General features: G+C 48.3%; 1 protein-coding gene across 25 annotated transcripts in view; it reads left to right on the top strand.

Annotated features, from left to right (window-relative positions):
• Window positions 1-27,449, top strand: part of LPIN1 (lipin 1) — a 158,874-nt gene that overhangs the window by 59,710 nt on the left and 71,715 nt on the right. For 11 of the 25 annotated variants that reach the window (XR_010136364.1, XR_010136363.1, XR_010136362.1 and 8 more), the window contains exon 2: window positions 4,530-4,609. The exons of 6 other annotated variants lie outside the window; for them this stretch is intronic. Coding sequence is in view for 3 of the 19 variants with exons in the window: in XM_054548384.1 (XP_054404359.1) it covers window positions 4,601-4,609 (9 nt within the window). In the remaining 16 variants the exon portion in view is untranslated. Of the gene's footprint in view, window positions 1-4,529; window positions 4,610-9,785; window positions 9,870-10,224; window positions 10,244-10,498; window positions 11,302-14,354; window positions 14,532-20,227; window positions 20,247-26,022; window positions 26,042-27,449 lie in introns of those variants that run through there. 8 more of the 25 variants (XM_024242183.2, XM_054548381.1, XM_024242179.2 and 5 more) reach the window with 6 other exon arrangements.

Below are 27,449 nucleotides of genomic sequence, written 5' to 3'. Positions count from 1 at the left end.
GCCCTCTCCATAAGCCAGCAGGTCCCTGCTCTGCTGTGGCTGGTGTCTGCTCTGATTGGCTCATGTTCATGGCATGCCTAATAGTTTGAATATCATCCCTGGGACTGGCAAAGGAGGCACTGTGGACTACAAGGCTGGGGAAAGCTGGGAAGAAGGATGAAGCCTGGAGTGCTAAACGCAGATGTGCTGATCTGAAGTGTATGCCAAAGGACATCACTTTTATAGGGAAGTGGATCAGGAGGAGGGAGCGAGGTAATGTCAGATTAGAAGTAAGGGTGTGACATCTAAAACCATCTGATCTTTGACAAACCTGACAAAAACAAGCAATGGGGAAAGGATTCCCTATTAATAAATGGTGTTGGAAAAACTGGCTAGCCATATGCAGAAAACTGAAACTGGACCCCTTCCTTACACTTTATACAAAAATTAACTCAAGAAGGATTAAAGACTTAAAAATAAGACGTAAAACCATAAAAACCCTAGAAGAAAACCTAGGCAATACCATTCAGGACATAGGCATGGGCAAAGACTTCATGACTAAAACATCGAAAGCAATGGCAACAAAAGCCAACATTGACAAATGAGATCCAATTAAACTAAAGAGCTTCTGCACAGCAAAAGAAACTAGTATCAACGTGAACAGGCAACCTACAGAATGGAAGAAAATTTTTGCAATCTACCCACCTGACAAAGGTCTAATATCCAGAATTTAAAAGGGACTTAAACAAATTTACAAGAAAAAAACCAAACAACCCCATCAAAAAGTGGGCAAAGGATATGAACAGACACTTCTCAAAAGAAGACATTTATGTGGCCAACAAATGTATGAAAAAAAGTTTTCATCACTGATCATTAGAGAAATACAAATCAAACACAATGAGATACCGTCTCACGCCAGTTAGAATGGCGATCATTAAAAAGTCAGGAAACAACAGATGCTGGAGAGGATGTGGAGAAATAGGAACACTTTTACACTGTTGGTGGGAGTGTAAATTAGTTCAACCATTGTGGAAGACAGTGTAGTGATTCCTAAAGGATCTAGAACCAGAAACACCATTTGACCCAGCAATCCCATTACTGGGTATATACCCAAAGGATTATAAATCATTCTACTATAAAGACACATGCACATGTATGTTTATTGCAGCACTTTTTACAATAGCAAAGACTTGGAACCAACCCAAATGCCCATCAATGATAGACTGGATAAAGAAAAAGTGGCACATATACACCATGGAATACTATGCAGCCATAAAAAAGATGAGTTCATGTCCTTTGTAGGGGCATAGATGAAGCTGGAAGCCATCATTCTCAGCAAATTAACACCGGAACAGAAAACCAAACACCACATGTGCTTGCTCATAAGTGGGAGTTGAATAATGAGAACACATGGACACAGGGAGGGGAACATCACACACTGGGGCCTATTGGGGAGTGGGGGGCTAGGGGAGGGATAGCATTAAGAGAAACACCTAATGTAGATGATGGGTTGATGGGTGCAGCAAATCACCATGACATGTGTATACCTATATAACAAACCTGCACATTCTGCACATGCATCCCAGAACTTAAGGTATAATTAAAAAAAAAAAAAAAAAAGAAGAAGAGGGGAGCGTGTGAGTCTCTCCTCTGCTGCATGGCCGCTGACTCATTTTCAGGAGCCAGCACCGCTGCTGGGGAGTCCCACTTCTGGTCCTGATGGAACAACAGGGAGCAGGTTTACCCTCCTGTCTTAAAAACAGCCAGAAAGCTGGACAAGTATCTGAAATCACAGTTAGTGGACACTGGACAATAGGCAGAACAGGACAGGGATTCCTGGGAGAGGGGAAGCAATAAGACCAGCCTCACAAGTGTCCAGCTCAGCAGTGCCGGAAGAGGGAGCCCAAACAGAGCCTGAGGGCCTGCCCAGCTCAGGAGATGGAGTGTGGGCTTCCGGGAGGCCAAGGGAGCTAGAATTTGCAGGGCAGAGATCTGCAGAAGGAGCCACAGAGAATGGTTCAGAGATCTGCAAGGAGTGCCTTGAGTCTTCAGCTGAGTACTGGTCTGCACATGAATGTGAGGAAACCACCAAGGAAGGAGCTTGCAGGCAGAACGGTCTCCAGAAATCACTCAGGCCTGGGGATATTGTATGTCTGTGAGAGCAGCTTAGAAATAGATCCCTAAATTATCTGATAGTCTTCCTTTCAAAAAGAGGCACCTACTCCTACCTCCCTTGAATGTGGGCTGGGCTTGCTAATATGCTTCTAAAGGACAGAATGTGGTGAAAGTGATGGTGATGGTTTGTGACTTTAGAGACTAGGGTGTAGAAAGCCTTGTGGCTCCTGCTTGCTCTCTCTTGGATCAGCCCCTCTGGGGAAGCCAGAAGCTGTATTGCTCAATCAGCCTCCGGACAGGTCCATGAGGCAAGAAATGGAGCCCCTGGCTATAGCCATGTGAGTCACCGTCCTGGAGGCAGATCCTTTGGCCCCAGTCAGAGGGCTCCACTCCAGCCATACCTTGACTGAGACCTCACGAGAGAGCTTGAGTTAGAGCCCCCAGCTGGGCCACTCCTGGATTCCTGACACAAGAAACTTCAGGGAATAAATACTTGTTTCAAGCTGCTAAGTTTTGAGGTAAATTTTATGTAACAAAAACTAAATTTTCCATCAGCCAGACTGGGAAGACCCCCTAAAATTCAGGACATCGAGGAGAAAAGTAGAAGAGAATTGCCTCAAAGAGGTGACAAATTAGTCCTAGAACAAAGGCTGTTCTGGATCTGCCGTGGCAATGTTGAACATCAAACCTCAAAAAGATCAAACTAATCTTAAGTAACTTTACTGCATCTCAGAACAAAGCACAAAACTGTTTAAAGGAATATAATAAAATCTAGCCACCAACAGTACAAAACTGACCATGTCCCGTGTCCAAACAAAAATACTGGGCTTGCAAAGAAGCAGGATAATATGACCTAGGATCTGGAGAAAAATCAATCAATATAAACAGATCCAGAAATGATATTCATGATAGAATTAGACGAGGGTATTAAAACAGCTACTATTTATATAACCATATGCAAATGACATTCAGTGTAAACCCTTTGTATCAGGATTCTCCAGAGAAACAACCAAATAAGATAGATACAGATATAGATAAATGAGGGGATTTAATTTGGAAATTGGCTCACATGATTATGGAGGCTGAGAAGTCCTATGATTTGCTGTCTGCAAGCTAGAAAACCAGGGATGCTGGTGACATAGCTCAGTCTGAGTGCAAAGGCCTGAGAACCTGAGGGGCCACCGGTGCAGGTCCTGGAGTCCGACAGCTGGAGAGCCTGGAGTGCTGATGTCCAAGCGCAGGAGAAGGGGGGTGTCCCAGCTTCAGAAAAGGGAGTGAATTTGCCTTTCCTCGGGCCTTTTGTTCTATTGAGGAATTCAACTGATTGGATGGAGCCCAGCCCACATGGGTGAGGATGAATCTTCCTCCCTCACTCAGGTCACTGATCCAAATGCCAACCTCTACCAGAAACACACTCGAAGACATCCCCAGAGACAATGCTGTACCAGCTATCTGGGTATCCCTTAACCCAGTCAAGTTGACACAAAAATTAACCATCACATCCTCCAATTATAACTTCCCAGCACTTTGGGAGGTCGAAGCAGGCAGATCACTTGAGCTCAGGAGTTCCAGACAAGCATGGGCAACATGGCAAAACCCAGTCTCTATAAAAAAAATACAAAAATTAGCTGGGTGTGGTGGGACTCATCTGTAGTCCTAGCTACTTGGGAGGCTGTGGCAGGAGGATTGCTTGAACCTGGTAGGTGGAAGCTGCAGTGAGCCAAGATCGCCTCACTGCACTCCAGCCTGGGTGACAGAATGAGGCCCTATCTCAAAAAAAAAAAAAAAAAAAAAAAAAGAAGAAGAAAGAAAGAAAAGAAAAGAAATAGAAAGAAAGAAAAGATCTTCTTATCAATTGATATGAGGTTAAATTGGGGGATAACAAATTTGAAGCCATCTTCCCAGAGATGACAATAAACAGAAATAAACAAGTGAAAACCCAGAAGATCTGTGGCTGCTAATCAGAGGAAGCAGGTCTGAACAAGGAACCACTTAGCGGTATATACCAAGCAGTGTCCAACAGGTTGCTTAGCAGAGGCACAAAGTCATGACTTTTCTCAGGCACTTCTCATAAATTTCTTCCCAGAGCAATCAGAGATGCTGCATCCAGTTTACTTATTCACAATTTGGGCACGAAAGAGATCTTCCTCAAGGCAAGGAGAAGACAGGCTTGACAAGGAGCAGGACGGCCTTCACAGCAGCACAAATGGGAGCCCCTATGAAATTCTCCTGGAAGGCAGAGCTAAGAGATGTCAGCCCTGAGGCTTAGCATCCCCATAGAGGAACTGACCAGGAGCCCGGGAGTCCTGCCCCAGCTGTGTCCCTAAGTTGCTGGGTTAACCCCTGTAGAACATGAGGATGGCCTGGTCATTTTCATTCTTGAGAGACACTGGGGAGAAAAAGAACATTTTGTGAATGATGTCATGTGTCCACAGGTAACTCTGAAGCGTGAGCTGCCAGAATTCAAGGCCACCTGCTTAATAGAAGACAACTAGAAACCTCATCCATGAGCATAGTAAGCACTGCTGTTCAGTAGTTCTATTACTGTTAAGGTGTTATGACCATTAGATAAATAATATTGTTTGGCAACTGCAAGGAAGAGAACTGTGTAAATTGTTTCCAAACATTGCCACTCGAGTTTAGGAGTTCGAGACCAGCCTGGGCAACATGGCGAAACCCTGTCTCTATAAAAAATTACATATCCTGGCTAACACGGTGAAACCCTGTCTCTACTAAAAATACAAAAAATGAGCCGGGTGTGGTGGTGGGCACCTGTAGTCCCAGCTACTCGGGAGGCTGAGGCAAGAGAATGGTGTGAACCTGGGATGCAGAGCTTGCAGTGAGCCGAGATTGTGCCACTGCACTCCAGCCTGGGTGACAGAGCGAGACTCCATCTCAAAAACAAAACCAAACAAAACCAAACAAAACAAAACAAAAATTAGCTGGGTGAGGATGTTGCCCAGGCTGGTCTCGAACTCCTGAACTCCTGAGTTCATTCGTCAGTAATAAGTCCATGCAAACGCTGAGTGGTAAGAGCTTGAACTGGTAAAGTGATTTGATATTTTATTGGTTATCTGGATCCCAATATATCTCATTTAATTTCCCCCCAAAGCTGCTGAGATGGGGATGGTTATCTCTGTTTAACAGCTGAGGACGCTGAGGTTCAGACAGCACTCAGCCACGTGGCTGAGCTGGACTTGAATTTAAGCCTGTTGGATTCTGAACCCTAGACTTTGTGCACCTGACCAGGTTGCCTATTATTAATGAGAAGATCTACAGTCATGCGCTGCATAACAATGTTCTGGTCAACTACAGACTGCGTATACGATGGTGCTCCCATCAGATTCTAATACCATATTTTTACTATACCTTTTCTATGTTTAGATAAGTTTAGACACACATACTGACCCATTGTTTGCCTCTCTGGGCCTCAGTTTTCCTATCTAAGGAAAGGGGGACTCTTAAGGGTTTTCTGCCTCTGAGCTCTCCTTAGCATCCTGTCTGTGTAGCTGTTTTCTTAGCACTGGGGAATGTGAGACTTGAGATGTGCTGCTTAAGGCTGTGACAGCCCCACACTTGTTTAGCAAGGTCATGGCGACTCAGAGGACTGACTCACGGTGATATGCGGGGTCTTTTTGTTCCTCCTGGAATTAGAGCCCACTGTTAACAGTCCACACTTCCCAGCATAGCAGTCACTGTTTCTAAGTAATGGAGTTCTCTCCTCCCGTCCCTGGTCATGTTGAGGTCTCTTTCCCTGCCCCCTCCTCGCACCTTGGTCTCTTTCTGCTTTCCTGTCTCTGCTGTTCTCTGTCCTAGCCCTGCTCATTATGAATTGTTCCCAATCTGACCAGAAGAGAAAGGGTGTTCCAGACCCCTTCTGGCTTCATCCAGCGGGAGACAGGCATGGGGCTTGCTGTGAGCTCCCAAGCTCCCCTGCCCACCAGTGGCCAGCCATGGGCCTTCTTTCAAGCACCTGTGCGTGCCTGACCGCTGTGCATGTGCTGCTGGCTGGCCCGTGGTTCATTCTGCTCCTCGACACCTGGTCTAGATTTGCTTAGGTTGGTGCCTGCCCAGGCCACCAAGGTCAGGTGAATCCTCTTGCTTGGGGACAGGGCAGGTCAAATCCCGCATCAGTGCACGGCCCTTCAGTTCACAGCGGCCTGGAGCACTGTGACAGTTTTTACGTGATCACAAGCCAGACTGTGCACTCCCTGAGGACAGACACTGTGTCTGGTCTGCTCACCTTTGGAGCCCCCAGTGCTTAGCCTAGGACCTCCAAGCTGCTCCTGTGTGGCCAGCTGTCAGCCTTTAACACTCTGCCACTTCCTATGCCTCGACTCTAATCTGCGAACCCCGCCCTAACTGTGGAGTGGGCCTCTGGATAGCCCAGGTGACCATCAAAACCTTCTGTGCTTTGGTTCCAGCTATTCGCTCTCCAAGGATCACTGTCCTCTCCCTGCGGAACCCAGGGCCTTTTACACCTGCCTCTTCCCCATGAAACTGCCCTGCTCAACCAGCCACAGCACCCAGGGGCCCCATTCCACCTTGGATGGATTCCCAGGCTGCTCTGTTCCCTGCCGCCAAGGCAGTGAAGTGGCACCAGGTGGCCCCTGGTTCCCACCTGGTTCTTAAGAGAGTGCCCAGGACAAAGTCACCTTGTGAGGGGCCCCCAACCAAGGAGTGGCCTTAGACACTGAGGAGATGCCCTCCCTTCCCCGGAGCCCCAGGCACTGTGTGCCAGGGATAAAAGTCTGCACCTCTGGGGGAAGAATTCATTGTCCTCTCTTTGGGATCCTTTCTGCCAGGGCAGTTACAGAGCTAACCATGCTCAGAGTCCTGGGGGATCAGCCAGTGTTTCTCCTTCCTACAGTAGCTCGCAGGGCACCCGTGAAGAGGGATGTTCATTCTTCCCGCCTACCTTGCCCCGGGTATTCTGGGCCTGTGCAGGTGGTTGATCTGGGCAGCTTCAGAGTTCTCGGGATACAACAGCTACTGTCACCAGCTGGGCTCAGCAGTGAACAGATCCTTCTGGGAATGGCCACTCCTCAACTTACGGGGTTTTAGAATTGAAAAATCTTCCAACCCCACAACTGTGACAGCAGCTTTCCATGATACCTTTTTCATCCTCAAAGCAGATCTGTGTCAGTGCACCTGCAGCCCATTTCCCGGATTGTGAAACTGAGCCTCTAGAATCAGGATGCTTGTGCTGGCTTTGCTGAGGCAGTACTCAGCCCCTCCTTCCTCCTCCAGTCAGCTAGAGCAAGATTACTCATCCCCAGAGTTCCTTCTCCTCTTCCGAGTGCAGCTAGGTCCTGGGATTGGCCAGGGGGGATCGCCTCAGCTCTCCTGGCTGAGTCACCGCTCAGTCAGGCCTGGTTGCCCACAGCACAGCCAAGGGCCCTCCCAGGGGGACTCCAGCCAGTGCCGGATGAAAAGCGCCAGGGCTCTGGAAAGTCCAGTTTCGTTTATCGCCTGGGAGTGCACTGTGATCTAGTGAGTGTTTTCTTGTCATTGCTTGTTTGTACAAAAGGCTCCCCCCAACCCTTGGCCTTCCCCGAGGTGGTAGGCTGGGCAGCAGCAGGACCTAATTTGCTCTGAATCCAGCCAGGCCCTGCTCATCAGAGCTGACCCTAGCCCTGCTGGGCCCCCAGGCTCATCATTTTCAGAATGAGGGCTTTGAGTTGAATTGACCTGTATTTTCAGACCTCCCATCTCCACATTTGAATAATGGACTTATTTTACACAAAAAATAAACTTAAGTGGCCTGAAGTTGGACTGGCTTCCTGGAAAGCCTTTCCCCATAGGGTAGACTTCTTCCCAGGCCAGCTTCTCCCTGGAGGTGGGAGGGGAGGGTGCAGGAGGGCTTCCTTCTGGGGCCTTGCAACCTCAGCAGTTTTGGGCAGCTGTGATGCACTTGAAACTCTGGTCTCTGAGAAAACCCCTGTGGAGGTAGGTCACCTACAAACTGCAAGATTCTCTTTGTGTAGCTCCCACCTCTGCAATGTCAGCATGGGACGGGCTGCCTAGATAGGAGCTGCCCCAAGTCCAGCTGGAGCGTGTCCACACTTGACCAGATGGACGGGAGCCGCGTCCCTGGACAAAGCTCTCCAAGCAGCTGCCCCCAAACGTCTATCTCAAGCTGGCCGGCTTATCCAATTCACTAAGCTGCTGCATTCGATGCTGTTTCCAAGCTGGCCTCCTCCCTGGCTCTCTGCATCTCAGCAGAGCAGCTGTTCAATCTCCACACAGAGACTTGCCTTTGAGTATCGCATCACACACCTCCACCCATTTCATTCATCAGCAAGCCTGTGGGTTTTGCCTCCACATCTCTCTGAAGTCCTTCCACTTCTCGCTGAGCAGCCCCTGCAATCTGAGCCACCATCCTGTCCCCCGGTGCCCTGCAGTGCCACCTGTCTGCTGGCTTCTACTCCTGCAGCCCATTTTCCATGGAGTGGAGGGGTGACTTTTTAAAGAAGTAAATTAGATCATATAATTCCCAGGTTTAAAATTCTTTTTGGACCAGGCGTGGTGGTTCACACCTGTAATCTCAGCTCTTTGGGAAGCCAAGGTGGGAAGACTGCTTGAGCCCAGCGGTTCGAGACCAGCCTGGGCAACATAGGGAGACCTGGTCTCTACAAATAATTTAAAAAATTAGCCGGGCGTGGTGGCATGCACCTGTGGTCCCAGCTACTTGAGAGGCTGAGGCAGGAGGATTGCCTGAGGCCAGAAGGTGAAGGCTGCAGTGAACCGAGATTGTGCCACTGCACTGTAGCCTGGGTGACAGAGTGGGACCCTGTCTCAAAAAGAATTGGTTTTGGAATAACATTTAAATAATACCTAAACTCCTTGCCTTGGCCTACAAGACCTGAATATTTGGCCCCTGCCTCCCCTCCAGCCCACAGTGCCAGCCCCAGGACCTTTGCACCTGCCATTTCTGCTCTCCAGAAAGCCCTGCCTCCTCCCCCATCTTTGTAGACATAGGTGTTTCTTGTCATTTAGAGTTTCAGTTCAAATATGACACCCTCCCATTGATGGAAATCATTTCACCACCAGACGTTATGTGGCTCGTTGTTTATCTATCCCCTGCCTGCCTCCTGGCTGGAGAGGCGCAGGGAGCTGCCTGTCCCTCCTGTTCAGAGCCACCGTTCCGCACCTGGACCACCGCTTGGCAGAGGCGGGAGTGGACGCTGTCACCATCAGGATGAAGGACAGGGGTGGCCCGGCGTGGAGAAGCTAAGAGATGGCGATAGGTCAACGTGTTTGCGCCTTTATGGTGGAAGAAACGAAGGGCGAGGGTCAGAAAAGTCAAGGACGGGCTCAGATCCCGCCACTGGTGATGAGCGGGACCCATAGGACCGACGTAATCGCGGCCAGGCCCTGGGAGGTTTACCTGGACACTTACCTGGCTGCCTTTTCTCTGTACCCCTCCGTCCTCACTCCCCCAGTCATCGGCATAGGTCAAGTCGGAGTGTTGAAGAAATACACGAATTTGGCTCTGGAAAGGAAAATCAGAAAGGCGGCCTAAGGGGCCCCATCCCCAGGAACGCTAAGATAGGCGGCCAGGGGTGAGCGGGCAGAGCCGGTCAGCGGGCCCTGAAAGCAGCCGGGCCACCAGGATCTCCCGAGTCCCCCTCGCACCGCCCCGCTTGCCCCGCCCCGGCCCCGCCCCCGGCCTCTGCCCCCGCCCCTGCCCCGCCCCCGAAGGCGAGCTGCGCTGACAGCGGGCGGCGGGCTGGGTGTTTGCCTACAAAGGCCGCCACGCGCGGCGCCGCTCGGTGAGTAGCCGCCGCCTCCAGCCTCCCGCTGTGGAGCACGGGCCGCAGCCTCGGGTTAGGCGGGGCGGGGCGGGGCGCGGCGCAGGGGCGCTGAGGGCGCGTGGCGAGGCGGGGGCTCGGCCCCGGGGGCCCGAGGACCGACGGCCGGGCTACGTCCCCGCGGCCCTCTACGGGAAGTGGTTCGGGGGAGGGAGGCGGGGAAACAGGCCCCGGAGGCCGGGAGGGCCTCGCGAGCATCCCTCGGGCCTGGCTTTTCTTGCGCGCCGCGAGGCCCGGCGTGGGCCCGGCTTGGCTGATCTCGAGCGGCGTAGGGGCCACGGGGGCTGCCGCGCAGTCCCAGAACCGCGGGGACCAGCTCCAGCTGGCCAGCGCGGGTGCGTCCTGGCTCTGCGCGATCATCCCCAGCTTTGCGCCGGGGACTGGGATGAGAGCCTTTCTTTCCCCCGGAGTTAGGATTCCATCGCTGCAGTTGAGGAAACTGAGGCTCAGGGAGGTTGACCTCTGTGCCCAAGGTCATACAGTTGCCGGGCGGCAGGGTAGGCTGAGCCCAGGTTGGAATCCCGGTTCTCATATTACAGCTCTCCGCTGCAGGCCTCTGCACCTTTCTTGCAGCTTAGGAGGTGCTAGGCCTAGTGAGCTCCATCAGCTGCTCCTGCACATAATTTTATTATGGGGAAGGCCAGGAAAATGCAGGATGAAAAGTAACGTTTTGGAAGTAACTTAAGTGCTGTGGAGCTAGAGTAGGTAATTTGTGTGTTCAGTAGTTGCTGGAGAAAGCAGATGTCAACGCTGTTTTTGATCAGCAAGCAGGAAACCAATTAAGACAACTGGCAGTATTAATTTGGAGAGGTTTTAGAACCCAGTAGTTTCCCACAGGATAGAAGTGTGTTGGGAAATCAAAGCTTGTAACCGTTTTTTAAATTGGGGGTGTTGTGGTATGGTGGTCTAGGGGTAGTGATTGTGAGATTGACTGTTTATCCTTTGTTCCATAATTTGGGTCTTATGAATGAAAGTAAGCAGTTGAGGAATGTATAGTATTTGAGAAATAAGCACATCCACACATGAACACTTTTCTTGCTCCCAGATTCTTGTTGAAAGGTGTAACAGTTGGATTTATGATTATATACTTTGATAGCGCTTCACGTTTGCCCGCATTTGTTATTGAGTGTTTTTGTGCATGGGTTGTGTGTTTTGGCGCTTATTATTCGTGTTTGCACGTGGGGCCCTGTGGTCCTGTGGAGCCAGGCCTGGATAGAGCCCTGGACTCGGGTGGGGAGATCTGGGCTCTGCCTGAGCTCTGTGGGACCCTGAATGAGTTCTTTCATCCACCCAGGTCTCGCTTATCAGGAGTTCCTTTCTTTTAGAAAAGCACAGGGTGACAAGGGGCGGACCTGCTGAGTCTTGTGGTGTGGGAGAGAACCTGAGGGTTCAGGTGAGAGACCGCGGGGATTCCTGGTTGTGGGGGGGACCTTGGAAGTGACTGAGAAGGAGCCTGCCCTGGATTAGGTGGGGACAATTGGCCTGGCCCAGCCAGAAGGAAGTCTGTGGGCCCTGCTCTCCTTCTCTTTGCGTGGTCAGCTGCACGAAGGGCCCAGAACAGAGGGCAGGGAAGGGTCAGGAGATGAAAAGATATTTCAGAAGAAGGTCCTGAGGCTACCGTGGTCTGAGATGCGCCGAGGCCGGCACAGAGCACTGGGCTTTGCAGTTGTTGTTCTGACCACTCACAGATGTAGAACTTGGGCAGAAGAACTCTGAGCCTCAGTTTTCTCATCTGTAAAATGAGGGGATAATCATACCCATTCACATGATTGTAGTAAAAATTAATTGAGATAAAAAAGAGCCCCTGGGACATAATATGGGGTCCACGAATCATTGTGGTGGTTATGATTTTAAGGTGCCACAGGGTGCCAGCGAGGAGGGGCTCTTTGTGGGGTTGGGACAGTCCTGGCTGATGCTGGCCTCTGCTCTGTAAATCATCCCTGTGGGACGCCCCCTCCCCCTGCCTGCCACCTCTCTTCCGGTTGGCTTTTCCGGACCATCTGTGTACTGGGTTCAAGGCCTAAAAGGTACCTAAATGAGATTAATTGATTTGGGCAAGCCTGCCAATGGGGGTGGTCGAGGGGTACAGGCAGCTTGTTCCTTAGGGTGGGAGGGGGCTGTTGCACGGATGGCGGCAGCTTTTGGAGCATTTTGAGAGACATCCAGGTGTCAGGTCCCGCCAGGACACCAAGGCTGGTGGTTCGACCTGTTTGTACTTGCACTTCCTCACTGGTAACCCGGGCGTGGGATCTCGGAACTTTTGAGGGGTCCTGAGGAGGAAGTCCCTGGAATCACCCACTAGCAGCTTTGAGGCTTGTTCCTTGAGAAGGGCAAAGTCACAATTTTGACACTTTATTGAACCCTGGACCAATGTATTGTATAATAAGCCCACTCATTTAAAACTGGAACGGGGTGTGTGGGGAAAAAAGAGTTGGGACAAAACCCAAGCAAAGCCGTTCAGTGACGTCACAGGTTCTTCATTCAGAAGAGGCCCAGGTGCCTATCAGATGGCTGTTTCTGAAATGTTCGCTTTCTGAGCTGTGAGTGAGGGTCTGGAGAGAGAGGGGCCCATGCCTGTGTGTCGAGGGGACACACCCACACTGGCCCTGCTCCTTGATCAGAGGATGCATCAGCGCCTGAAGGGAATCTGTGCCCCCCAGGAGGCCACACTGGGCCCTGGGGCTGCTGGGGTCCGAAGCAAGTGCCCTGACCTCCCTTCCTGTGGGCTCCCTTCCTCTTCCTCTTTCCACTGCTTTCTCCTCTCTGTCTCCCCATCTGTAATTCACCCCAACAAGCTCTTAGCAGCTAGGGTTGGGGTGGGGTCTGTGCAGCCAGGGATATGTTGAGTAGTGAGTTTCTGCCTGTAGAAAGCTCTGGGTCTGGGTCCAGGCTGACACTTTTCACAATGAGGTATGTGGCCCGGGAGTCTTAAAACCTCAGCACAGTGTCTGGCCCACAGGCTGTTCTGCACACTGAGGGATGCAGGGCGCGTTGTGCTGCTCCCACTCCCAGCTGAGAGGTTGGGAGGAACCAGATGGACTGGGCTCTATCAGGAGAGAAGCCAGAAGCATTTTCACACCGGTGGTCATGGCTACAGGGTCATGGCTACAGTGGATTTTTCAACCCACTGACCAAATGTTGTGATTCTTGCAACAACTTAGAATTTTCGGCTGATGCTGAATGCTAGGGCTTTCCAGAAAAAGCTGTAGGCTGTTAGAACAGGCACTTTGCTCTGTAAGGAGGCCTGTTTGTTCCTGAGTGTGAGCTGATTTGCCATTGGCTCACAAAGTTGAGCACAGACCCTGCATGGGAGACACAACCAACACCCCCATTTGCCTGCTGGCACGCACTTGTGCCCCCCTCCCCTCCCCGGCCTTGCTCCCTGGAAGCCCTTGCTCCTCTCCCCTTGTCCTCTGTCCCCTTAGCCACACACACTCACTTTTTGATGAAGTCATCCTCTGCGTTCATGGATCTCACTAGGCCGTAGGTCTTCAGTTTACAAGACAAGAGACAAGCAACAAGGGTTTCAGGATAATGGGCACCAGACAAGGCACGCACCTAGACAACTGTTCTGGCAAAAGAATGTCCCGCCATTGGACTCTGTGCAATGCCAGAATGCCACCAGTCTCGGGGTGGCCTCTTTGGGCTCAGATTTTGGGCAAATGAGAATGTGGAATGTAGGCATAGCCTTCAAATAATTCTGTATTCATTTTAACTAGTAATATTCTTTGTCTCTGTCTTTTTGGGAAGGTACCATTTAAATAGGTGATATATACAAAGTCCCCTCCAGCAAGAGACGTTATTCAAAGACCAGGTTTTGTCTGGAACCAGTTTGTGGTCATAGAATTAGCACCTGGTTTTTATTTGGTGCATGTGCTTTGAAAAGTACTTTACATTTACTGCCTCACAACAGTCCTATGAGGTGGCTGTGCTGATGTCATCCCTTTTCATAAAATAGATGCACAACCACAGTGCAGAGAGCTTAGTAACCTGTCCACGATCACAGAGTTAGTGGAAGTTGGAGGCAGGATTTGAATACCTCCAGAGCGTGCGCTCTTACCTGCTGAGCTACACTGTCTCCTAATGGACAGTGCCCTGGAACATCCAGGTGATATTTGCCCACCTCCCAATTGCTGGGGTGTGGTAGGGGTGGGGAGTGATACAGAAATAAAGTTATAAGGGCGAGCATTCTTTTTGACCAAGACACGAATTTGGACAGAGGGCTCTTGAAAGTGTGTAGAGAGAGTGTGCCAAAGAAAAAGAACGTCCTGTCCTTAATCAGTGAGCTGAATAATTAAGAGCCAAAGGATCGGAGTCAAAGCCTTGGGCTGTTTCGCTCAGCATAGTTGTCACACACCATATTTAGATGTCTGCACCCACCTTTATCCAGGCCATTTGTATTTCTTCGCAGGAATGTGAGAACAAGCGTCACCTGGGGTTGTAGTATCTGAGGGTTGCAAAGTGTCAGCGCTGGAGGAGCTGAGTGATCACTCATTCGACCTTCCCTCCAAAGCAGGAGTACCCCTGTCCAGCACCCTCTTCTGTCTCAGTGGTTTCAGTGATGGGGAGACCCTGAGACTGAGTGGACCAGCGTTTTCCATCCTTCACTCGCCGTTATCTGAGGTTACTAATAATTGACATGAAATAATGCAGACATAAAAAACAAAAGCTAGAAAGCAACACTATGGGAAGTATTTATGATAAAAAGTGAAGATCTCGTCCTCCTTTTCCCAGGCTGGTCCCCAGGGGTGAATCTTGTGAATCTTGTTTTGTATGTAGCTCATTCCAGAATTTTTTTTATGAATATCAAAATATGTACAAATGTAATTTTTAAAAAATGGGTCCAGCCAGGCGTGGTGGCTCACGCCTGTAATCCCAGCACTTTGGGAGGCTGAGATGGGTGGATTACAAGGTCAGGAGATCGAGACCATCCTGGCTAACATGGTGAAACCCCGTCTCTACTAAAAATACAAAAAAATTAGCCAGGCTGGTGGCAGGCGCCTGTAGTCCCAGCTACTCGGGAGGCTGAGGCAGGAGATTGGCGTGAACCCGGAGGCGGAGCTTGCAGTGAGCCGAGATCACGCCACTGCACTCCAGCCTGTGCGACACAGCGAGACTCCGTCTCAAAACAAAACAAAACAAACAAAAAACCACAATGGGTCCATATTATAAGTATTTTTGTACCTGTTTTCATTCTATATATACATTTTTATGTTAATATTTATGGAGCTACCCCTCTCCCATTTTATTGTCCGCCTCATAATATTCCATTTTACAATGTGGATGGCCCATAATTTATTAAGCCAGAGTCATACAGATACTCAGTTATTTCTAATTTTCTCTATTACAATTAAAGCTACGATTACTGTTTTTGTACATGGATCTTACTGTATTTGTACGATCAGTTTCCAGCGGCATAGTTGCCGGGGTTTGGCAACATGTGCCCCAAAAGATGGGCACTGCCACATTGCTTACCCCATTTATGACCCTGTTAGTAGTGAGTGACGATGTCTGATTCTCCTACTTTTCACGGGACCTGGGGTTTTAATGAAATGCTTTGATTTTGGACCATCTGAAAGGCCTCTTTCGATTCCTGTATCTTTAATTATGAATGGGGTTGAATCTCTCTCTCATATATTATTGGCCAAATGTGAACTCTCTATACGTTTTGTCCATTTTTTCTTTTTAGCTGGTCTGAGGCAATTTTCAACTGACCTTAATCTTCTAGAGGTGGCTGGTGTTGGCAAAAATTGTGGGGTTAGGAAAGCTGTGGCAGGGGTTTTGAATTTTGGCAGTTCCAAGAAAGCAGCATTTCTTCGCAATTTGTGAAGCCGGGAGATGGATTCTGCCAATTTTGGAGTAAATGTGGAATTTTCTAATGTAATCGTGAGGCAAGAAACCATGTGACCTCTGTCACCTCATCCTGACAGTGTCCGCAGTGCTGTCCTTTCTGGAACTGTATGAAATTGCAGTCATGAATGCTTTGGAGCGTCTGCTGTGTGCTGGAGTTCTACAGATGAGCTTAATTATGGGAACACCCTCCTGTCCCCGGGGTGGGGAGGGGGATGAGCAGGGTGGGCTGGAGGAGGAGATGCCTGCCACTTTGCCACCCTGGAAGCTTACTGCAAGAGCTGCACATTTTCCCACCTGCCTAACACAGGCAGGGCTTTGGTGGCTTTGGTGGTGGGACCCCAGGGCTGGCTGTTTTTGCTCTTTCATCACTTTTGTCAGGACGTATTGAAAGGCCTTTAAAAGGCCTCTGACTTGCAGGGCCTCTGACCTGCAGGTCTTTTAAAGCATCTCCAGCTTTTCTAGTGAGTTTTTGTATTTTGGACGGGAATGTCTCACGAACCCTGGCATGCCAAGAAAGTCCCCAATTTCCCGGCAGGTAGTGATGGATGCAGAGCTGTGCTCTTTGTTTAAGAAGCTCCTCAAGGCACTCTGGCCAGGACAGTTTAACCACAGGGACGCTGGTGGACTCAGTCAATCCGGACCTGGCAGAGGGCAGCAGCTGCCTATAAGTGTGTGCCAGTTACAGCAGGGCGTGGGCTGCTGTCCAGGTGGCCTGACTTTCTGTCTGTGTTCCTTTCCCTGTATCACCCTGAGTCTGAGCCAGACTTCCTCTTTGGTCACAGGTAATTCATCACCCTTATCAACCGCCATAAGTATCAGTCCACAGTGCTCTGAAAAGACTTCCTCTTTGCCGTTGGTGTAAATTACAGGAGGAAGCTAACACTATTTATAAATCAATTTCATTTTCATGCAAGTCTTATTAGTCATGATACCATTTTGGGCACTTCCTAGAAGCTTTTTGTGTTTTTAAATGCTTTGGATGAAAATCCTCATTTGTCTTGTAAACCTCCAAGGTGGATGTGATCTCGGCGAACACCAGTAACAGCGTGATGTTTGTGACTTTATCCGATGCTGGGCGGACCACAGATAGAGTCCCCAGATGCTGAGACACTGGCTGCAGTGTGCTCAGAGAAGGGCGGCTAGGGCGGTGAGCAGGAAGCCCCAAAATCGTCCCTGTCAAGCCCAGCTGGGGAGCCGACAGTGCCTTCCCTAGAGGAAGGGTGCTAGGGATGGTCATTTAGCTGTCCTGACATGATCTGTTGGCCCCACGAGCAGCAGCCAGGTCTGTATCAGACAGCTGTAATTTCCTACTGATAACAGGAACACAGATAAGGGGGGCCCCATCCCAGACTGATATTAGGTTGGCTTTTGAATCACCAGGCTCCCTGGGTGTGCCTTAAGCCCACAGGTACCCTTTAAGCACCTGCCATGAGGGCAGATGTGACAGATGCGTGTTTGCCCTCTGGGCGGTGAGTGGGTTTTGGGTAGTTTCTCTCCAGGAAACGATGAATCACTCGGATCTGAGCAAGTGCCAGAGAAGTCTTCAATCAGAGACTGAACCCAGGAGGGTGTTTCGGCCTTTCTAAGTCCTTAAGGGTTGTAGGGAAGGTTTTGAAGAATGGCTTTTGACTTTACCTTCTGAGAGGCCCTGTCAGGGAGTGGTGATGCTGTGGGTGAGAGCAGTTTTGAAGGTGTCACATCCAGGCCAACCCTGAGCCTTGCTTCTGTAGCCACCTCCTACAGGAGGTCATGACAATAATAAGATTTTGCATGTGTTGTCCAGGAGCAAAGACCTTTCCAAACTAGTCATTGTGTTGACCACTAAGGATGACAGCCTGGTGGGCTCAGTCAGAGCCATTGTGTTAATACCCTGCTCCCACACACATAGCTGGTAAACGCCAGAAGATAACACTCACAGCCAGGCCTTCTGACCCCCAATTTTGTGTCATTTCTGCTTTTCAATCTTACTCTTAGGTGTCACGGCTGTTTATTTAAACTGTTTGCAGTGAATTTTGTTTGGGAGCATTGTCTTGTGAAATTTATGCTCTGGCAGAGAACAATTCCTGCTGTCTTCTTCATTTCTTCTAATTTTTTTTTTTTTTTTTTTTTTTGAGACGGAGTCACCCAGGATGGAGTGCAGTGGCGCGATCTCGGCTCACTGCAAGCTCTGCCTCCCAGGTTCACATCATTCTTCTGCCTCAGCCTCCCAAGTAGCTGGGACTACAGGCTCCTGCCATCACGCCCAGCTAATTTTGTTTGTATTTTTAGTAGAGACAGGGTTTCACCATGTTAGCCAGGATGGTCTCGATCTCCTGACCTCGTGATCTGCCCACCTCGGCCTCCCAAAGTGCTGGGATTACAGGCATGAGCCACCGCGCCTGGCCATTTCTTCTCATTTTTAAATTTTAGTGCTTTTCCCCCTTGTGCCCCGACTTGCCAAGCTACTTTGAGGGTGGTGGGTGCACCTTGCTGTTTTACACTCTGGAATGTCGTGATGGGACCAAAAATAAAAGTTTCTTGCTTGAGATGAAGACTTGATTTCATGAGTGGTTGCCATCATCAGGTCACAGAATCTCAGCATCAGAGTTAGAGCCTGTCAGATTCTTGAATTACCTCTACAACCTCTTTGCCAAGTGGTGGTTTAGACTTTTTGAATGCACCTTTTGAGGGTGAGCTCACTCCCTCTAGTAAGCCAGTTCTTGGAAGCTTAGATTGTGCCTTCTGCCCTGGATTTGAAACTGCCTCTCTGTCATTCAGACTTCAGTTATAATCTGTGATTATCTCTCCAGCGCTGGCTGCCCTGTAAACACGTGCTAAATATTAATTGACATTTAGAATTAGATGGTTGCCACCTGCTTTGCTAAAGCCACATGACTGGTTTGTCTTTACCCGGGCCTCATCCATTGATACTGGATTTATCCACGTCAGATGAGGAGGTAGTGCTATGCAGAGAAGAGCGGTGGAGACTAGGAGTCCAACCTGGGCTCCCCATTCTTCTCTGTTCACTTTCCAGTCATGTTGGAATAAACCTGGTGCCCCTGGCTCCTCATCAGAAATGGGGTGATGATGCTTGCCCTGGAGTGCTTCCCGGGTTTGTTTAGAATCGGATCAGATGTGCTTACAACATGTGAAGGAGTTTCATACATTTTATGGAAAGTGAAGGTTCCCGCTGCCTTTCCCCTGGGGCTTAGCAGTAATGTGCTGAGTGTTCTGAGCACAAACAAATAAGGGGCATTGGGGAAGGTCTGTGGGCTTTGGAGGATTCCTACCTCCCGAGTCTGACTCCTCTAGGCTGGACCTGTGGCTGCCCCGAGAGCCCCAGGAAAACAAGGATCAGTCTCAGGGTCTGTATCGACAGGACAGACAACACTTTAACTTCAAACAGGCAATAGAGAGCCCCAAGTTCTGTTTCGTTCTGAGTGTCCTTTCAAAGGTAAGTCAAAGGTTAGCCTGTGCTGAAAGCCGAGTTTGTTTTCAGCAGTTCTCTTTCATTTGCTTCTGGCACAGTTCCTCATTGCTGTTTATGTGACGACCTGCCAACTCCTTCCTCGTTAAAACACCAGGGGCTTGCACATGCGCCGCGTGGCCCCCGACAGCCCTAGGCCATCTGTGTCTCCTGGGTGAGTGGAGACCCCAGTCACAAAACACATCCACATCCTCCTGCCTGCCACCGCTTCCATCCTGGTTTTGGCAAAATGGTCACCAGGGGTCAATGAACTTCGCTTGAGCCCTGGTCCTTTGCTCTGGGACACCCACTGGTTCTCAATATTATAAGAGTAGAACTGAGGGAGCCTGGATCCTCTATTTCCATTATACAGGAGGAAAAGTGTTCTGAACCAAGAAAATACTTTCGCTTTTGGAAATCAATCACCATATAGATTTAATGCAATTACATCATTCTAGAAATACGTAGCTTGGTACACAAATACATGGGATTAGACTCCTGGCAAGTGTTGCAGAATGGCATCAAAGAAGACGTGGGAAGTTGTTAAAGAAAACATGGCCACATAGCACTGCAGACATCTCCTGGGCCCTGCGATGGGGCAGGTACCGCGTCAGAAATGAGCAAGCCTCGTCCCTGTCCTCAAGGAGAGAAGACTCACTTGGTAGACAGATGTCTGTTCAGCCACTTGACAAATGACAGTAATATTTATCAAGCTACTGCCCTGGATGGCTGGGCTGGAGGGCTGAGGAGAAGGTTGAGGCTAAAAGATAGAGTTGTGTGGGCATGTTTATGAAGGGGTCATATACCTGGACAGCCGGGGGAGCAAACGGAGGAGGCAGGTGGAAATCCAGATTTGAGGGGTAATTATTGTTCAACTCCTGCAAGACACTTAGTTCTTTTTTTTTTTTTTTTTTTGAGACAGAGTCTCGCTCTGTCGCCCAAGCTGGAGTGCAGTGGCGCCATCTCGGCTCACTGCAAGCTCTGCCTCCTGGGTTCAAGCGACTCGCCTGCCTCAGCCTCCTGAGTAGCTGGGACTACAGGTGCATGCCACAGTGCCTGGCTTATATTTTGTATTTTTAATAGAGACATGGTTTCACCGTGTTAGCCAGGATGGTCTCGATCTCCTGACCTCATGATCTGCCCGCCTTGGCCTCCCAAAGTGCTGGGATCACAGGCATGAGCCACCACGCCTGGCCACTTAGTTCTTAAAGAAGGGAGAGTAGGAAGAAAAGTGCAAGTGAGAAAGACTGAACAAAAACGGGGATTGTAAGAGTGCATTTATTGAGACAGTTTTGCATTTGCATTTGCTCGGCCAGTCTTGTATGTAATTAAATGTTGCTTACCATGACATCATTTCATTTCCAAGGAGCAAACCCACAATATGAAAATGGACCCACTGTTATGTCCTAGATAACGTGCCTTAGGTAATGTTCTAGTTGAAGGAACTAGAAAGGGGAATTAAAATCACTTTTATTTACTTGCGTAATAAGTGGAACAGCAGATTCCTGAATTGTCCATTAAGGGGCGTGGCCTAAAATAATTCAAATCCTTTTATTTATTTATTTATTTTATATTTTTTTGAGATGGAGTCTCACTCTGTCGCCCAGGCTGGAGTACAATGACGTGATCTCAGCCCATTGCAACCTCTGCCTCCTGGGTTCAAGCAATTCTCCTGCCTCAGCCTCTTGAGTAGCTGGGATTACAGGCACTCGCCATCATGCTTATTTTTGTAGAGATGGGGTTTCACCATATTGGCCAGGCTGGTCTCGAATTCCTGACCTCAGGTGATCTGCCCACCTTGGCCTCCCAAAGTGCTGGGATTATAGGCCTGAGTGCCCGGCCCCCATATTTATTTTTAATAATCGATGCTATTCGAGTTGAGCATGCTATTTATTATTAATGTCATAGATAGAATTCTAAGTGGAATATGCTTGTAGATTTTTATGTTCTTTGGTGTATTATCTGTTTGGTTCTAACATAAAACAGTTTCTAACCCAGAGATATCTGGAAAGATAGTATTCCAATGGGATGTAATAACCTCAGAAAATTTGTGTTATTTCAGAAGGTCAAGCTAGAAAATGTCACATTGAAAAAACTTACATGTTTCTTAACCTTAGAGCTTTTCTGAAAATTCACAGAGAAACCCAGTTTTGCCAAAGAACATTTGTAAGATTTGGCTGAGTTTTCTGTCAAAAACATTTGAACTAGGGGTTGTAGAATCCTGTTTCAAGTGGTAAATAAAATCCTGTCAGGTGAAGCTGCTATTTCTTGCCAAATTTTGAGATTAAAATCAGTAGGTTTAAAAGGAATTTGGTATGGGGTGAGTGAATAGCAGGCATCTGAAAGCCGTTCCACTGGAAATTGAAGCCTTCCATTTGGTCCTCTGCAGGTTTTGTTTATCGTTTGTCACCCTTGAGGTAATTAAGATACTTTCTTCTTTAAAGCAGATATTCCCCTCAGTGCTTGATCACGTGTTTTAGCAGACAGCAGGAAACTGACACCAAAGACAGTCATGAGATTAACAGGCAGGTATGGGTTGATTGGTTGGTTTTGTCCGACTTCTTCAGGTAAATTAGCTTCTTCCTCGAGCCTTTTACTCGAAACATAACTGAGAGTAAAATTTGGGAATTTATGCCCAACTGGTTTATTCTTGTATTCTTTAAACATTTGTCCAAGATTTATTTCGAAGAGAGCTTGGAGGAAGGGCAGAGAAAGAAGAGCCTGGCTGCCTCTAACCTGCCTGCACCCCTCCAGGCAACAGGTGCCTGGGGTGACCGGGCCCACCCCAGTGCCTTAAAGGGCATGGTCCCTCCCGTGCCTCCTGGGGGAGGCATTGCCCCCTCCACCCCAAGCTCTCTTTCAAAGAAATTGTTTAACCAGATAATATCCTGGCTTCCTGAAATGAGTTCTGGTTAATACAATTTTCTCTGTCCCCAATTCTTAAAAAAAAAAAAAAAGTTAATTGTGATAAAATACATAAGAACATAAAATTTGCCATTTTAACCATCTTTAAGTGTATGGTTCAGTGGCAAAATGGAAACCCTGTACCCATTAAACACACACTGACTCCCTATTTTCCACTTCTCCCTAGCCCCTGGTAATCAGTCTTTCTGTTTCTGTGAGTTTGTCTACCTAAGGTAGCTCATGTAAGTAGAGTCATACAGCGTTTGTCCTTTTGTGACTGGCCTATTTCATTTAGCCTGCTGTCCTCAAGATTCATCCACACAGTAGCATGTATCAGAATTTCCTTTCTTTTTAAGGCTCAGTAATAGTTCATGATATGGATAGACCACATTTTGCTTTTCCATTCATCTGTCACACTGGATTTGCTGCCTCCTTTTGGCTATTATGAATAATGCTGCCATGAACATGGGTGTGCCAATATCTTTTCCAGACCTGCTTTCAGTTTTTTTTTGATATATACCCAGGACTGGAATGGCTGGATCATAAGCTAATTTTATTTTTATTTTTTTGAGGAATTCAGACTATTTTCTGAAGTGGCTCCACACTTTACCTTCCCACCAACAGTGGACAAGAGTTCCAGTTTCTCCATATCCTTGCCAACACTTGTTATATTCTGTCTTTTTTTTTTTCTTAAATAGTAGCCATCTTAATAGATGTGAGGTGGCGGTATTCACCCTTTTAAAAACTTTCAGTGCTTAGTTGTTAAGGCAGGCCCAGGGTGTAGATGTTGAGTTCCTAGGAACAGATAAAAGACTGCCAGGTGGAGCCCATGACCCTGTCACTTGTTGAGAATTATTGAGAAGATTTCCTGCTTTCAAATCAACGTATTTTCAGATCTGCAAAGAAGTTATTCAATAGAGGGGACAGCTAAAGATATCAAAGCACCACTAATCTAAGCTAAAGCCACAGCTGAGGATATCAAAGCAACTTCTGATTCTTTGCGGTAGGAAAATACTCCAGACCAATCCAGTGGGAAGGTCACAGAAGAAACTGTAGTCTTGGCTCTGTCTTTGCCATGGGGGGAGCTTTGCTAAGTCACTTCCTGTTTCTGGGCTTACTTTTAAAAAATGAGGTCATTGGACAACAACTAAGGATCCCTTCTGGCTTCCAAATTCTTGGATTCTGAGCAGTAACCTTGAGTTAGCTCACTGAAGAGGGGCAAGGATGCTTGTTTTTGAGAACAAGAGAGCAGAGCAACAATTCAGTTATTAAAGATGCCTCTTCAGTTGCTAAGAACTAAGGAGTGGAGCCTTTGTCTTGGAACGGATAGAGCTGGAATTAGACCTTGCAGGTCACCCAGGCCAGTGTGCCCCCTTTGCAGAGGAGAGGCTAGGATGCAGAGATGTGGTAATGCTATCTAGTTACGAGCTTTCTTTTTCTTATGAGTAAAAAAAATATCAACAGTAGTTCGTAGATGTGCTGGCCTGGGGTTGGGGCCTCACTGCTGGGGAGGTGGTCTCATCATTCGATGACAAACATAGCTCACCTGCAAGGGTGATGAAGGCAAAGAGATGGGGGACATGAGAAGGAGCTTCACAGAACCGAAAGAGGGGTCACTTCAAAATCCAAAGACCTGGGTTCCAGTTTGGTGAAACGGGGTGTGTCAATCCAGAGAGCCCCTCTTCACCAGCCCTGTGATCTTCATTGCACTTTGGCTGTCTTCTGGTTTTACCATCTGAAAGGCTGCATTCCTACAGGGTATTGTGAGAGTCAGCATGAGACAATGTATATGAAAGAAATTGTACAAAGATGTTATTAATACTGCTCGCACATAGTTTTAGGGTTAGAGGGTACCTCTCTTACCAAACACACGTTAAAATCTAAGTTCAACCTGGAAGGAATAAGAAGTATCAGGGTTACAAAGAATCATTTCTTATATTGTACATCTTTTCAGGAACCATCCCACTGCACCTTTTTTGCATGAAGTTAAACTGCACCACTCGTAAACTTAGAAAAATGTGTGTTTTGATGTTTATAGATATGTGACGTATTAGCGGGACAGATCAAGGGGGAGCTGGGCTCTGGTGTTTACTCCCAGGTGAAAAGGAAGGCAGATGTGTATTCCTCCCTGAATGTGTTTAGTAAGGGCTGGGCTTGTTTCCTCGGTTGAGAGAGGAGGTGTATCGGTACAGAGAGCTTCATTTAAAATTGCAAAATGAACCTGGGAGGGCTTCTTGCATTCTTTGTAGGTATCCTTCATGACTTCTGGTTCTCTGGCCTGTTCTAAATTAGAATTAAATCCGCAGTTCTTACTAGCCCCTGCATGCAGGGGATTTGACCACTTTTGAGCCTCATTTGCAAATGGGTGTGCTGATCTCACTTTTGCTTATTTCATAGGGGTTGAGGTAACATTTACAAAAGGTATATTTTGTTTTTTTAACTTGAAAGACCAAGGCTTTATCCTTGGCCTTAAGAATGTAGCTTATAAAAGAACAAACAAACCATACAATTTCCTCTACTCTCATACACACTTCTGACACCAAACGTGTGTGTATCTCTTCCACACCAAGCAGTTCTCCAGCTCTCGGAGCACACCAACTGGGTGCCTATAATTCAATTCAATTCTGACCCCATCTACCTGGGGTTAGCATCAGATTCCGCAGGTTAAGGGCTCGTTCCCACAAGCTGTCCCTCACTTCAGATGCCAGTCAAAGTCTGGGCCTCCTGTGCTTCTGCTTGACTGGCTATAAATCAGGGGTTCCCATGACCCCCTCCTCGGGTTCATTCCTTTGTGGATCGGCTCATGGAACTCAGGGAAACAGTTTACTGATTGTCACTGGTTTATTATAAAGGATGCAACTCCGGAGTAGCCAGATGGAAGGGTGCACAGGGCAAGGCGGTGGGGGCGGCGGTGGTGCTTCCATGCACCCCAGCCTCCCAGCACTGCCACGCGTTCACCAACCTGGAAGCTCTCTGAGCCCCTTTCTTTCGGGTTCTATGGAGGCTTTATTACACAGGCGAGATTGATTAACTCATCGGCCATTGATTACACTTAATCTCCCTCCCCTCTCCCTCCCTGGAGGTTGGGGGTCAGGTGGGGGGTGGGTGGGGAGTGGCTGAAGGCACCAACTCTCATCACAGATTTGTTCCTCTGGCAGCTGTGGTCCAGCCCCCATCCTCCAAGAGTCCTCTGATTAAACTTTGGTGTGGTTGAAGGGAGCTTATCATGAATGACAGAAGACACTCCTTTCACCTTTATTGTTCTGGAGCTAAGGAGCTATTTCAGGAGCAGGGGAGGAAAACGAAATATCATAACAAAAGACATTCGTATCACTCTGATAACTTAGAAATTATAAGGAGTTTAGGAGTTCTGGCTTGGATCTGGGGATGAAGACCAAAATATATATTTCCTATTACATCATAATATCACAGCGCCACTGAATGATAGGAAAACTCCCGAACCAACCTGTCTACGCAGCAGGTTTGTGAGCCACAGTTTCACACACATGGTGTTTCCTGGAGTCTGTAGGTGACCTGAGGTGGGGGCTTTGTCAGTGTGGTCACATGTGTCCTGGGATAGTTGCCTTGAAGAATGGGAGCAGTGTGGACCAGTGAGGTCTCGGGGTGGACTGGAAGTTATGTCATGCAAATCCTTCCTGTTTGGGCGATATTTGCAACCACGTGGCTTCACGAGTCCGCCAAAGCATCAGGTGAATAAACGGGAGAGGAGAAGAGAGTCTAGGACTCAGCCCTGGAGTATAAGTCAGAGCTGGAAAAGAAGAGGCTCCAGAGACTGGACGGCCACCGAGAGGTGCCACGTCCTGAAGGGCCAGAGGAGGGTTGATGTCGTGACCCCATGAAGCCGAGCAAGGAGTGGAGAGAGGAGGGCTGGAGGACTCCTGCCTGCCATGACCCAGTCCAGGGATAAGATGTGAGTGCCATGGGCCAGTCAAGACCGCCGGTTAGCACAGCAGGGCACAGTGATGGCAGAAGGATGGGAGCAGAGAGCCGGGCAGAGTGGACAGTGATGTGGGCAGGCGTGGACTGCACCAGGTGGTCAGGGATCCAGAGCTACGAAAAGAAGGCCATAACACAGCGGCAGCTCGCAGTCCAGCTGCCTTGAACCCAGAATATCTCTTGGCCTGTCCCTTTCCCTCTTTTTCTTCTGTCTCTACCTCCTTTCCAGGCGGGGAATTGTTTCTCTCCTAGTCTTCCTGCCGTCAGGTTTTTTTCTTGCCAGTCTTTACATTGTTACGGTGATGCTTTTTCTAAATCTTGGATCAAAGTGTCATTTTGTTCCAGAATCTAATGGCTTCACACAGCAGAGCCCGCATCTCCTGGCACAGTTTCCCACTCTCCATTCTTCTCTTCTGCACATTCTGTGTTCTGGGGAAACCCCCCCTTTCCAGTCTGGTGGTTTTAAGCTTCCATGCTGGTGCATGAAACTCTTGCTGTCCCACAGTACCCTGTCCACCTTCTCATCCGACATCTGAGGGTGTCCCTGTCCTCCTCCAAGCCCGTCTCCAGCACCAGCTCCTCTGATGTACCTTCTTTCCTTGATCATAACTCCCTTAGTGTTTACTTAAAACAAATTCAGTGATACTGACATATATTTTAGTTTGTGTGTGTGTGTGTGTGTGTGTATATATATATATATATATATATATATATATATATATATATATATATTTGGAGATAGGGTCTCTTGCTCCAGCCAGAGCAGGATCCTATCTTCAAATATATATATATATATATATATATATATATACACACACACACACACACACATACACATAAACACACACACACACACAACAACTAAAATATATGTAAGTGTTGCTGACATGCATTTATATATGTCATATATATGGTCTTGCGCTCTGTGGCTGGAGTGCAGTGGCACGATCTCAGCTCACTGCAGCCTCCACCTCCTGGGTTCAAGTGATCCTCCCACCTCAGCCTCCCAAGTAGCTGGGACTACAAGTATGCACCACTACGCACAGCTAATTTTTGTGTTTTTAGTAGAGATGGGATTTTGATTTTGCCATGTTGTTCAGGCCGATCTCGAACTCCTGGGCTCAAGCCGTGTGCCTGTCTCATTCTGCCAAAGTGCTGGGATTATAGGCATGAGCTACTATGCCCCGCTAGTTCCTTGTATATTACCTCTGTTTCCTTCATGAGCCTGTGAGTCCCTCCAGGGGACAGGACTTTCTTCTTTATCTCTGTGTTGTGGCCTCAAGCCCTGTAGAGGAGATGGCCTGAACGTTTGCTGAGTGGATTGCAGTTGACAGCCGGCCAGCAGCCCAGAGCGCTGGTGTTCCCTGGAGCAGTGGAGAGAA

Source organism: Pongo abelii, chromosome 12, assembly GCF_028885655.2.
Source record: "Pongo abelii isolate AG06213 chromosome 12, NHGRI_mPonAbe1-v2.0_pri, whole genome shotgun sequence".
In the NCBI taxonomy this organism is placed as follows: Eukaryota; Metazoa; Chordata; class Mammalia; order Primates; family Hominidae; genus Pongo; species Pongo abelii.
Note: the sequence above shows the minus strand (reverse complement) of the source record. Positions and strands in the feature narration are given on the sequence as shown.